General features: G+C 48.1%; 2 protein-coding genes across 2 annotated transcripts in view; one reads left to right on the plus strand and one right to left on the minus strand.

Moving 5' to 3' along the window:
* Positions 1 to 13,596, plus strand: part of LASP1 (LIM and SH3 protein 1) — a 279,531-nt gene that overhangs the window by 43,125 nt on the left and 222,810 nt on the right. The window lies entirely within an intron of this gene.
* NOSIP (nitric oxide synthase interacting protein) lies at positions 3,140 to 12,155 on the minus strand. The gene is made up of 8 exons (XM_056863252.1): positions 12,070 to 12,155; positions 11,536 to 11,641; positions 10,093 to 10,174; positions 9,538 to 9,679; positions 7,936 to 8,042; positions 5,931 to 6,118; positions 4,514 to 4,622; positions 3,140 to 3,217 (listed from the first exon to the last, which is right to left on the minus strand). The coding sequence occupies exons 1-8, from the start codon at positions 12,137 to 12,139 to the stop codon at positions 3,146 to 3,148; spliced, it is 876 nt and encodes a 291-aa protein (XP_056719230.1). The 5' UTR covers positions 12,140 to 12,155; the 3' UTR covers positions 3,140 to 3,145.

Below are 13,596 nucleotides of genomic sequence, written 5' to 3' on the forward strand. Positions count from 1 at the left end.
TAGAGGTGTTGTCTAGAGAGCCAGTGTGGTATAGTGGTTAAGAGCGGTGGACTCTAATCCGGAGAACCAGGTTTGATTCCCCTCTCCTCATGAGCGGCAGGCGCTAATCTGGTGAACTGGGTTGGTTTTCCCACTCCTACACACGAAGCCAGCTGGGTGACCTTAGGCTAGTCACAGCTCTCTCAGCACCACCTACCTCACAGGGTGTCTGTTGTGGGGAAGGTGATTGGAAGCCAGTTTGATTCTTCATTAATAGGTAGAGAAAGTCGGCATATAAAAACCAACTTCCTCTTTTTCTAGATCAAGCTATATGCATGTTCCTTCTGCTATGAATTCTGAGCCAGAACATGTTCCAGGCCTGTAAGTCATCTTGTTTGGGGGCTTCCTAGAGGCACCTGGCTGGCCACTGTGTGAACAGACTGCTGGACTTAATGGGCCCTGGTCTGATCCAGCAGGGCTTTTCATATGTTCTTACTTAGGTGGTAGTTGTGGTACTAGCCCGATACCAGCCTGCGTGGCTTTGTTTTTACCAGAAGTCACACATGAGGCCCATGTCAAAACTTAAGACCAAAACACAGCACAGTGGAGGACAAAGGAAGTAATTGAATGGCTGGGAGGGGTGGAAACTGGGCAGCCACCGGGGCTCTGGTGTAATGGTTAGCATTCTGACTAGGGAGACCCAGGTTCAAACCCCTACCTGTTGTCAAGCTTGCACTCTCTGCCTAACCTTCCTCACTGAGTTGTTATGAAAGTAAAAAGGGAAAGCGAAAACCACGTGGGCTGCCCTGAAGTCTTTGGATGACACTGAAAACAGGCGGCTTGTGTCAATTGGAAATAGTAGCCATTCTGTCAACCTTGCATAGTCTTCAAGAAGTATATTAATAGTCAGTGAACATAAGAAAAACCCTGCTGGATCAGACCAAGGCCCATCAAGTCCAGCAGTCTGTTCACACAGTGGCCAACCAGGTGCCTCTAGGAAGCCCACAAACAAGACGACCGCAGCAGCACCATCCTGCCTGTGTTCCACAGCACCTAAGATAATAGGCATGCTCCTCGAGAGAATAGGTATGCTTCATGACTAGCATTCATTTTAACTAGCAGCCATGAATAGCCCTCTCCTCCATGAACGTGTCCACTCCCCTCTTAAAGCCCTCCAAGTTGGCAGCCATCATCACATCCTGGGGCAGGGAGTTCCACAATTTAACTATGCGTTGTGTGAAGAAGTACTTCATCAGTTTTGAATCTCTCCCCCTCCAGCTTCCGCAGATGACCCCGCGTTCTAGTATTGTGAGGGAGAAAAGCTTCTAAGTGTTTTGGTTTCTTTACTATTCTAACTCACCTTGCATGGAAAGGGACACTTGATGTACATAAAAACCAAGTAACAAGCTCCTTAGATAAGGTGGTCATGCACACACCCACATCCTACCGGTGGACTGTATAATAACAGAAAAAGCCAAAGCTCAGGAAGGGTGATAGCAATAACAGGACAGAGGTCATCTCGCTGTCCAGTCACCTCCAGGTGGAACCTGGTGGAGATTCTGAGCACTTCCTGATGAAAGCAGATTCACAGAGCAATCCTAAACATGTTTACTAAGAAGTCTCATTGAGCTCCATGTAGCCTAAACTGCAGCTTAAACCACTCGCCAATATTGAGGTTGTCTGGTGCAGTGGTGGGGACCCTGTTCTCTGGCTTGAACGTATAAGCATGACACTGCGTTATACAGAATCAGACCCCTGGCCTACCAGAGTGTGTCTTCTCAGACTGACAGCGGCTCTCCAGGGACTTGAGCATCACACATGTGTGCGTGCTGCCAAGTCACAACTGACTTATGGCGACCCTGTATGGTTTCCAAGGCAAGAGATGTTCGGCGGTGGTTTGCCATCGCCTGCCTCCGCGTGGGCTGAGAGAGTTTGGAGAGAACTGTGACTGGCCCAAGGTCACCCACCAGGCTTCACGTGGAGGAGCAGGGAATCGAACCTGGTTCTCCAGATTAGAGTCCGCCGCTCTTAACCACTACACCACACTAGCTCTTGAACATCACCTGCTATCCTTTATTTGAAGATTCTGGGGATTGAACCTGGGGCCATCTGCACGCCAAGCAAGTGCTACATCCCTGAGCCATGGCTGCTTTTGCTGGCTTCACTACCACTCTTTGCCTTCAGTATCTGCTTCTCAAAATGCAGTTTCCCCTGCTCTTTGCCCTCCCCTCATTCATTCATTCCGGATATGTTTCATTTTGGCAAGTTTTAAGTTGAAGTGCCCTCCAGCTATTTAAAATGTGGGACGTACCACCTTACAGTCCCATCATGCTTACACAGAAATAACACTCACTCACTGCAATTTAGTGCAAAGTAAGTGCAGCTATAAAGGTTGCCATAAAAGTGACTACTAGTGTCCAAAGCGATACAAGATCACAGCAAAACCTGACCTACCAGAGACCTTCCTTGGTAACTCTGGGAGGTAGGAGGGGAAGCTATTCATGTAACTGCAAACATGGATGAAATGCTGCTACAAGCAAGTGTTTCACCAGTTAGGTAGTCCCTTGTGCAAGCACCGGGTCATTCCTGACCCAGGGGGTGACGTCACATCCCGACGTTTACTAGGCAGACTTCGTTTACAGGGTGGTTTGCCAGTGCCTTCCCCAGTCATCTTCCCTTTACTTCCAGCAAGCTGGGTACTCATTTTACTGACCTCAGAAGGATGGAAGGCTGAGTCAACCTTGAAACCAAATTCCGCCGGGAGCAAACTCGGGTAGAGAGCAGAGCTTGGACTGCAGTACTGCAGCTGACCACTCTGCGCCACGGGGCTCTGTCCCACCAGTTACAAACACCTTGTTACCTCAACAACAACAAAAAGGCAACGAAGAGGGCTTCTCAGCTGCACCCACCCACCCTTTTCATTTGCTTAAGAGCAAAATATGGCAAAACGAGGGAGAAGCCATCACCAGGGAACCTGCTGAAGGAAAGCTATTGACTCCACCACTTCCAACTTGACAACACACACAAAAAAATCACCCTTTCACCACAGATACACAAAAAACCCACTTTATTCACAAAAGGACACAAAGCTGTCGCTGCCGCTTCACAAGCAATATCCTCCATTTGGCAGGAAGCCCGGAGCAGCGGTGCCATGCCTCTGGGCATGTTAAGCTTGCATAACAGGGCGCGACTTCTTGGCCTCCAGCCCCACGCCAGACCCTGAAAAGCCGGTGCCACCCTAGAAGAGGAGAGAAGGCTCATAAGACAGGCTGGGCAGCAATGGCCTGAGATCCAGAATTTGCTGGTCTAGAATGCCTGGAGCATTCTTGTTCTGCTCAGATGGCCAACAGAACGGCCTGGAACCCAAGCCCCTTGGCAGCCACAAAGCCAGCCTTGTTCCCTAAACCCAGATTGGGAGGCAAGTCTGGTTACTGGGCGGGGGGGAAGGCATACCCAAGACAAGGCCGTGCTAATGTGTACACGTGCCCGCCTGCCTAATAAAACAGGAGTCTGAGAACTCCTAGTTATCCAGGACTTAAAAAAACTCATTTTGCCTACTGAAGAAACATATTGAATGAGTAAACAAATACTTGACCAAAGTAAATTGACAGTGCTGTGTAAGATAAAGCTTAAGGGTTCTCTTCACAAGACAGGTAAACAAGCAATAAAAGGATTAGTAATGGTAAGACAACTTGGCTGTCTAGAATACGGTCTCCTAAGTACACTACACAGACCTCCAAATCATAGGAGAAAGGATTCTAAAGGCATATCTGGAGAAATGCATTGAGGGATATCTACCTACAATGCAATTGGTGATAGGTTAAGGTCTAAGTCAGGAGTGTCAAACATAAGGCCCGAGGGCTGGAGCCGGCCCCTTGAGAGCTCTTATCTGGGCTAGAGAGGTCTGGCCCGGCCCAACCGAGTGACATTTATGTCACATCCGGCCCTAATCACAATTGAGTTCGACACCTCTGGTCTAAGTCATTCAGCATTTCTAATAGTAAAAACGGCAATCATGGGACCCACATATACAAAAGCAATGGGGGACAGTGGCTGTAATGAGGAGGAGGACTGGGCAAGATTTAGTGGGAAAGGTAGCTGGATCCAAACTACGGTTGCCGGCACCTAATGGGAGACAGAAGGGGTGGAATTGTGGTAACACCGTGACATCACTTCCGGCTTTGCCCTGGAAGTGTCGTCATCATGTTGGCATGATGCTCTAGGATACATCCCAAACTCAGTGGTTTTACCATGGTTTTGGGTGAATCCCAGAGTGTGGGCGAATCCCAGAGTGTAGAGATACCATTTCTAGGTTTGTCCCGGAAGTGATGTCACAGTGTCCCCGTAATGCCAGTTCCCCCACCCCGATGCCCTTCTGAGCAGTGGTGGGGTTGGGGGGCTGCTGGCGGAAGGTCTCCTGCTATAGCAGGGGAGACCTGGCAGCCCTAATCCAAACCGAAGTCTTAACCATGAATAAGCAATATCCTGACACCTGGGATGCAGCACAGAGTAATGGTAGGACGGTCACTCTCACCCGCTGTAGGACAATGATGTCTTTGTCTGTTAGCTTCTCTCCATTCACTGGATCAACCATGTCCTTCTTGATGAGTTTCTCCACACACTCCAGAGTCACCACAGAGCCCCTTTGAGAAAGGATGCTGGTCAATTGTAGGGCAAGTAACCCAGGACCCTCGTATCTGCGAGGCCGCCTCTCCCAATACCCTCCACCCAGAGAGCATTACGCATTGCAGATACAACCCGCTGAAGGTCCCCGGCCTGAGAAGCTGTCCTCAACTAAGGCCGGGGCTTTTTTGGCCCTGCTCTGGTGAAACTCTCTGAAGATACCAAGGCGGGATCTTACTCAGTTCCCAGTGCCTTCTCATCTCCAATTGCTCTCTGGTCAAAAAATTGCTAGCACCAAATGCTGCCCTGTTCTGCATACCCTGCAAGATTGAGATGTTCTGCCAGGCCTATGGTTGAGGGCAGCCCCATCGGAGCTGGCCTCCCTATCTCCCTCACCCCCGCACACCTTTTTATTATTTAAGTGGGGAAGCCTGGCTGTTCTTTCCGAATTGGTCAAAGACCTTGAGCGCCATCTGTGTTTGATTTTAAACGGCTTTTAACTGAGAATTGTTATTTTTAAGTATACTGCATGGATTTGGATGTTTTGTTGTATTTCTATGGTATGGTATGGAAAGCCAGCGTGGTGTAGTGGTTAGCAGCAGTGGTTTGGAGCGGTGAGTCTGATCTGGAGAACCAGGTTTGATTCCCCACTCCTCCACATGAGTGGCGGACGCTAATTTGGTGAACCGTGTTGGTTTCCCCACTCCTACGCATGAAGCCAGCTGGGTGACCTTGGGCTAGTCACAGCTCTCGCTGAACTCTCTCAGCCCCATCTACCTCACAGGGTGTCTGTTGTGGGGAGGGGAAGGGAAGGGAAGGTGATTGGAAGCTGGTTTGATTCTCCCTTAAGTGGTAGTGAAAGTCAGCATATAAAAACCAACTCTTCTTCCTCCTCCTCCAATATGAACATTAAAAAGCTGGGTCAGACTAGTGGTTCATTTAGTCCGGCATCCTGTCTCACACAGTGGCCAACCATTTATTTATTTAAGTGGGGAAACCTGGCTGTTCTTTCTGAATTGACCCTGCGCACCACAGTTGAGCGCCATCTCTCTTTGATTTTAAACTCCTTTTAACTGACAATTGTTGTTTTTAGCTATATTATATGGGTTTGGATGTTTCATTGTATTTCTAGGATATGTTGTTACTTGCCCTGAGCCTGGCCTTGACCGGGATAGAAGGCGGGATATAAATCCAAAAAACAAATAAATACAAATAATTACAAATCCCCACCCTCTCTTCTCCCCATAGCGTGGATGACACCACCACCCAGCCACCACGTGAAAGGCTCCTCGGTCCTCAATCTGGACGCTCCCCAGCCCGGCACTCACGAAGGTCGGAGCACAGCGCAAGGGACGGAGTTGCCGAGCATGTCCCGCGTGACGGCGCACACGTAGCGGTCCTGCCGGTTGATCAGCCCGACGCGATCCACGCCGGGGTCCACGGGGGTGAAGTGCACCGGGATCAGATCCTTCAGCTTCAGGGGTCTCCCGCTCATGGGACAATAAACACACTTGTCCTGAAACGACAAGAGCGGGGCAAATTGGGAAAGCCAGGCTGCAAACTCCTCTAGAAGAAAATGCGGATTAGTGGATGAGAAACAATGCTGGAAAACCTACCAACCAATTTCTGCCCAAAGCTACTGACATCAGCCAAAATACAACACTGGTTTCCTAAGGTTTGCTATGCAAAAAGGAATGTGCGCAAGCATGCATGCATGCACACAGAGGTTATTCACAATCAGAAAACAAAACAGACAAAAACCAGGAAGGGCATTAAACATCGCAAGCGACGCAAACTTTCTGTAGGGGGAAACATACCAAACATCTGAAATTTTGAAAAGGGGTTAATTCTAGAGAATGGTAAAAGAGAGGCAAAGTCAAGCAGCCAAAACGTCTGCATTCTTTAAATGGAAGTTGAAGGGGATGAGGTCCAAAAGAGCAGGAGTGGGCATAAGAACACCCCTCGGTACCTCTGAGAAGGAAAAGTGTATGGAGGCCAAACCTCTGTATGGGTTAGATTCAGACTAAGTTTTCCCCAAACGGGATAGGGTCATTCCTATCCATTTCCACTTCCTGCTGCAGACCCCTGATTTGCTTCTCAAGTTGTGCCTGAGGGTCCCTTTCTTCCCCAGGGAAACCATTTTGGGGAGATCAGTGTACTGCAGAGGGAGGGAGGGGGGCAGGAAAGAATGTTTGGTTCCACTGCAAAAAAGTGCCTTGTGTGAGCAGAAAGGTTAGTCTGGATCCAACCTGGGCCTCTGCCCAAGCTCACAAGCACACCGACCCATGTCTTCTTTCTTCCCCACATAAATCAACAGAGCACTTGCAGCAGCAGAAGGCACTAGACTTATTTGGGGCACGTTTAAACAAATACGGACGCTACAACTAGGGTTGCCAGCTGTGGGTTGGGAAATACCTGGAGACTTTGGGGGCGGAGCCAAAGGAGGGTGGGGTTGGGAGAGGGGAGGGACTTCAATGTCATAGAGTCCAATTGCCAAAGAGGCCATTTTCTCCAGGTGAGCGGATCTCTGTCAGCTGAAGATCAGTTGTAATAGCAGGAGACCTCCAGCCACCGTCTGGAGGTTGGCAACCCTAGCTACAGCTGAGACAAGCAAGTCCAGCCACAGGCTGCAAGGAAGGTCAACCATCCCTTCCTAGCTCCAAACACGACAACTGCCCACATAGTTTAAAGAGGGAGGGTTTCTCCCCAGAACTCTAGAGCTGCAGTTTTGAGTACATGGTACAAATCCTGCGTTTGAAGCTATAATTCATAGGATTTAAGTTTAGACTGTAGACATGTAGTGGGGCAATCTGTAAATGGGTGTGTGTGTGTTAAGTGCCGCCAAGTCGCTTCCGACTCATGGCGACCCTATGAATGAAAGTCCTCCAAAATGTCCCATCTTTGACAGCCTTGCTCAGATCTTGCAAATTGAGGGCTGTGGCTTCCTTAATTGAGTCAGTCCATCTCTTGTTGGGTCTTCCTCTTTTCCTGCTGCCCTCAACTTTTCCTACCATGACTGTCTTTTCCAGTGACTCTTGTCGTCTCATGACGTGACCAAAATACGATAGCCTCAATTTAGTCATTTTAGCTTCTAGGGTCAGTTCAGGCTTGATTTGATCTATAACCCACTGATTTGTTTTTTTTGGCAGTCCACGGAATCCGTAACACTCCAACACCACATTTCAAAGGAATCTATTTTCTTCCTATCAGCTCTCTTCACTGTCCAGCTTTCACACCCATACATAGTAATAGGGAATACGATGGCATGAATTAAATGGCATGAATTAAATGCGTAAATGGGTAGACGAAAACAAATTAGAGGCTCTTACTCACTGGCTTTTGAATCACTTTGGTCTTGGCTTCCGGGGTCAGCGAAGGGATCCAAAAACTGGGCAACTGCTTGGCTTTGTCTTCATTGCTGGGCCCAGGCTGGGAGTCCCCTGAAATTCAAAGAGCACCGCTCGTGTCAGGTGCACAACTCCCCAAGTTGGGGTTTGGAGGAGAAACAGGGAGCAACCTTAGCAGCACCTATAAAGTCCCTCATGGCCTGCCAGCTCCAGGTTGGAAAATACCTGGAGATTTGGGGGGTGGAGCCGCCCAGAGCCTGGTTCTCTGGGGATGAGCGCGGGTTATAAATTCGAAAAATAAATAAAAAATAAAGAAGGTGGGCCTTGGAGAGGGAGGGAATTCAATGCAGTATAATGCCATAGATTCCACCGTCCAAAGCAGCCATTTTCTCCAGGGGAACTGATCTCTGTCACCTGGAGATCAGCTGTAATAGTGGGAGGTCTCCACCCGCCACCTGGAGGTTTAGCAACAAAAGTAACACCTATGCTGCAATGTATGAATACTAACAAATAATACAGCACAAGGCTCCAAAGTAATAGAATAAATTCAAAATGATTCCTTCAATATAATGACAATCACTCCATTAGTATAAATCATGTAACTATTTTATATTTTTTGAGTGCAATAAATATTCCTATGTATAACATGCAATATTACTTATTCATTCAAAATTACATAAATGCAATAAATATTCCACAGATAGAGACAGTTAGATGTAGTACTTGCATCTGGGCAGCCACCGGGGCTCTGGAGTAATGGTTAGCATTCCGACTAGAGAGGTTGGCAGCCCTAACTGGGACCCATGCACCTACAAAACTGCCTTTCCCATTACATCCTCCTGCCGCGGATCCATTCAGCTGAACATTAAGGACCCCATCCTTCAGGCAGGTTAAAACAGCTGCTGCTTACTCCAGATCCTTTTCTGCTTGGACCCCCACCCGGCAGGTCAGCTTACCAGATGAGGTCAGGAAGGGCCACCGCCCTGCTGACTTTGGCTGCTTACAGTGCAGTCCTAAGGAAGGTTACTTGTCAATGCCCATTCACTTCAATGGACTTAGACTGGAGTAACTCTGCTTAGGATTGAACTGTTAGGCAAGTATAGTTATGATTATCCAAGCTTCTGCCACTGCACTTTGAGTAGCAAGGATTTGTTTCACTCTGTTCTTCATAGTACTTATTGCTGATTATTTTTTATGTTGTTCCTCTGGTTTTTAACTAACAGTGCCATCCACCCCGAGACCAGGGCGATGATCCGTTGCGTACGACATAAGATCACAGTACATTCTCCTCCATATTGTCATCCTTTCCTGGGAGCACAGAAGAAGCTAAAGTTTCCCTTCTCTTAGAAGACTCCTCTCAGGAGATAACCTCTCAAGTACCCAAATTCAGCCTCCGGTCTAGTGGAATTTGTCAACGGCTAACTGAAAACGTTTCCCAGTAGAAGATCTTGCTTCCTCTTCTTCAAATCATCCCTCCCAGAATCAACAACTTTTATTATTTTATTATTTTAACCTAACTTTGATTTTTACCTAGAGCCGATATCGCATCGAAATAAAACTTGACTTTAGTCCATTGTGCTGCGCTCACCTTCCTTGCGGTCAAAGGGGTTGAGGGGCTTGCTCACAATGCTCAGCTCTTTGTCCAGGAAACTCTTCACCTTGGACTCTTTGGCAGCCTTGCTCAGCTCCACCATCTCCGCCTTCTTCTCGTTCTTCTGCTTTTCATAAGCCTACAGTCAGGTTAGCAAAGCACGTTTTTCACCGAGAGATCAAACCCTCCCAGTCTACTTCTGTACGCCAAAAAACAATATGGTACGCCAAAAAAAGCAGCACAAAATATGTGTTTATTGACAGCCCACCTTTCTCACTGAGACTCAGGGAAGGCTTACCCAGTGGAAAAGCAATGCAATCAAATAGCATGGGTCACCCAATGAACCACACAACAAGACTAGGATAAAAAGCAGCAGACCGTTTAAAAAAAAAAAGGAATTGCAAAAATTCTCTAATTTATTTTTATTTATCTAATTACTCCATTCCGTCTTAATGGAGTCTTCCCCCACCCCAATTTTAAAACCAGCAGAGAGGTGTGCGAGCACAGAAATGCCGCTCCCCAGGCTAACCTGCCAACCATGTTTTCCTTTACCTTCATCTGCCGGGCAATCTCCTTTTTCTGGTGCAGGATATACTCCAGGATGGCTTCTTTCTCATATAAGTATCCATCAAGGCTAGGGGCAAGAGAGAGACCACAGGCAAGATGAAAATCGCTCTGGAAACTCATAACAAACCAGCTGAGGTCCCTTGACTACTGTGAGAATTTCAGGGTTCCATGGGAATGGCTGAAGGATGCACCAGGGACTTCATAATGCAAAGCTCTGCAATACAGGCCAAATCACCTGGCATCCAGAGTAAAATGTATTTTCTACATAACAGCCTGGATCTAGGAAGCTACTTCCCAGCAAGGAAGATCTGTTTGTCTACAGTCTTACTTAGGACTGCAGAGACAGAAACCTGGAAAGAGATCCATCCCCCAAGACTCAGAACGCCTATATCCTTTTGAGTACATATGCAAAGGTTGGTTAGGGGAGAGCATCCTTAATACTGCTGTCTGGGCCTAGATGTTGCTAAGTCTCCAGTGTTGCCACTGATACTCCCTTGCCTCTAACCCTCTCTCCTTATTCTTCCTTGCCTCCCAACAGCTCTCATCCCCCCTTCTTCCCTCCCCTCCAATGGTCATTGGGAAAAGATGATCTTGGGTTACAAATTCTTTCAGGAAAAAACCCAGGAAGCTCAGAGCAACAGCGCTGTCCAAACAGGTAATCAACAACGGTGAGGCTCCTTTGAACTGTAATTAGCTCCCCAGATGCAAGACTTCCTTCTGTAGCGAAAGGGAATGCTACAGTCCAGTGAAGGAGTACTAGATCCTGGCCTGGGTCCCAGCTCCTGTTCAGCTGTGAGCAAAGGCCTCTCAAGGTTCATAAGAACATAAGAAAAGCCCTGCTGGATCAGACCAAGGCCCATCAAGTCCAGCAGTCTGTTCACACAGAGGCCAACCAGGTGCCTCTAGGAAGCCCACAAACAAGATGACTGACTGCAGCAGCATCCTGCATGTGTTCCACAGCACCTAAGATAATAAGCAGGCTCCTCTGATCCTGGAGATAATAGGTATGCGTCATGACTAGTATTCATTTTGACAAGTAGCCATGGATATTCCTATCCTCCATGAACATGTCCACTCCCCTCTTAAAGCCTTCCAAGTTGGCAGCCATCACCACATCCTGGGGAAGGGAGTTCAATTCACCACTGGAGAAATGAGAATTAACTATCAGGGTGGGGGGACCAGAGAAGGGAGAGGGTACAAGAGTACTGTGCAAAAAAAGGGCATGAATGGTAATTAGTTCTGCAGGCATAAGTGGCAAGTGAACAAATTTCACTTGATTTGCGAGGCACTGACATGGGCCGCTTTTTCTGCTCTGCGGTGGAGTTAGATGTCCATTTCTTCACTGGTCAAGGATAAGAAGGGGACCCCTGGCTAAGCTGAGCTGCAAATCTTCCATTTAATTCACCGAACCACCATTCGAGGGCTTACGTCACAACGGGATCCTTGCAGGGCTGCAGGGAGAGGCAGCAGCAGTCAAAGTCCTTAATGGCATCCTTGCTGAGACGGACGTTCTGGGTCCCGTAGCCGGAGGCAGCTGGGAAAGGAACGGTCAGGCAGCGAGGCCATGTCAGGGAGTGGAAACCCACCCAAGCAGCTGCCCTAGAGATTTGCTTAAACACTAAAGGAAGGGGTTGGTGGAATACTGGTCAGAAAACCCCACGCTCTCAGTGGACCTGCCCAGGGCAGGACTGCTTGCTCTTCTGAAGAGTTTATGGGCTGGCCACTGCTCTCTCCCAGGGCAAGGAGGAAAAGACCAAATTAGGCTGGCTGGAAGTGGCTTAGGTCAGTCTCCAAATAGAGTTTCAATGAGACAGCAGGGTGGTGTCACTCACATAAGAACAGCCTTGCTGGATCAGACCAAGGCCCATCAAGTCCAGCAGTCTGTTCACACAGCGGCCAACCAGGTGCCTAGCACCTCTACTCAGTTTTGACCCACAGCTCCAAAGGGCGTGGCCTCCTCACCTGTGTCTTTTTTCTTCTCGTGGTAGGTGTAGACAGCCCCCGCGGTGCAGTTCTTGCCATGACGCGTCATGTGGGCTCAGGAAGACAATCCAAGCGAGAGTCTCAGCTTACGCCCTTCAAAGAATGAGATGTTTTAGTTAACCAAGTTCTAGGTGGCCTGACCCAACAGGGCACTAGGTGCAATAATGGCCACTGTCATCATAGCTGCAAGTGAAGAAATTAAGAGAAGCACATGAGATAGGCAGGTAGAAATATAAGAAGGTATTCATTGGGTGACTGGAATATTTATTTCCTTCATTTGTACCCTGCCTTTCCCCCCAAAATGGGGCTTACATTGTTTTCCTCGCCTCATAGAATCATAGAGTTGGAAGGGACCACCAGGGTCATCTAGTCCAACCTCCTGCACAATGCAGGAATTTCACAACTACATCCCCCACACATACCCAGTGACCCCTACTCCATGCCCAGAATATGGCCAAGATGCCCTCCCCCTCATGAACTGTATCTCATGAATTGCCTAAGGTAATAGAATCAGCATTGCTGACAGATGGCCATCTAGCCTCTGCTTAAAAACCTCCAGGGAAGGAGAGCTCACCACCTCCCGAAGAAGTCTGTTCCACTGAGGAACCGCTCTAACTGTTAGAAAATTCTTCCTAATGTCTAGATGGAAACTCTTTTGATTTAATTTCAACCCGCTGGTTCTGGTCCGACCTTCTGGGGCAACAGAAAACAACTCGGCACCATCCTCTATATGACAGCCCTTCAAGTACTCCATTTTATCCTCAAAACAACCCTGTGAGGTAGGCCAGGCTGTTAGTGTGTGATGGACGAAGGTCAGCCAGCAAGCTTCCTTGGCACAGTGGGGTTCTGAACCTGAGTCTCCCAGATAATAATCTGACCCTCAAACCACGCTGGCTTTTTGAACAGTTGTGTAAAACAGGGAATTTCTATTGGTAGGGCTTTACTGCCTCTGCATGACTAGCAGAACCACCTGAAACTCCCTCTTTTGCACAACACTGAAGTAACCGGAAGCCTCTCTTCCTTTTCTTCTGGTCACCCGACAAGATGCTTCGGGGCTCTGTCATTGTCATAGCAACGGGTTATCCATCAAACGTGCCATCAACATTTCTAGTCTATATCAGGTTTTCAGATATACCTCATTTTAAGGGGAACCCTACAAAGTGTTTTGGATGCCAGCTTGGCCCTATCAACAGATTTTGATGCCTCTAGGATATGTCCCATTTCACACCAGGAAAGCGGGGGTCACAGCATGGATGGTTTGTGCTTCTATCTAGGGAGACAGACACCTAAAGACAAGTTTCAGAGGCTTGGACGTCTTTGGGTCACAGCAGAAAAAAACCAGGAGGAGTGCTCTGCCCCATTTCTCTCTTGCAGAGTACGGTAAGCTCCAAGGGAAAAACAGCGATGATTAAGCCTGATTTTTACATCTTTTATTTCAGGTCTCTCCAGACAGGTCCAGACCTATGGCTATATCATCAATATGCCCCCTGGAAGGCTTACCCTGCC

Source organism: Euleptes europaea, chromosome 18 (assembly GCF_029931775.1).
Source record: "Euleptes europaea isolate rEulEur1 chromosome 18, rEulEur1.hap1, whole genome shotgun sequence".
NCBI classification, from domain to species: Eukaryota; Metazoa; Chordata; class Lepidosauria; order Squamata; family Sphaerodactylidae; genus Euleptes; species Euleptes europaea.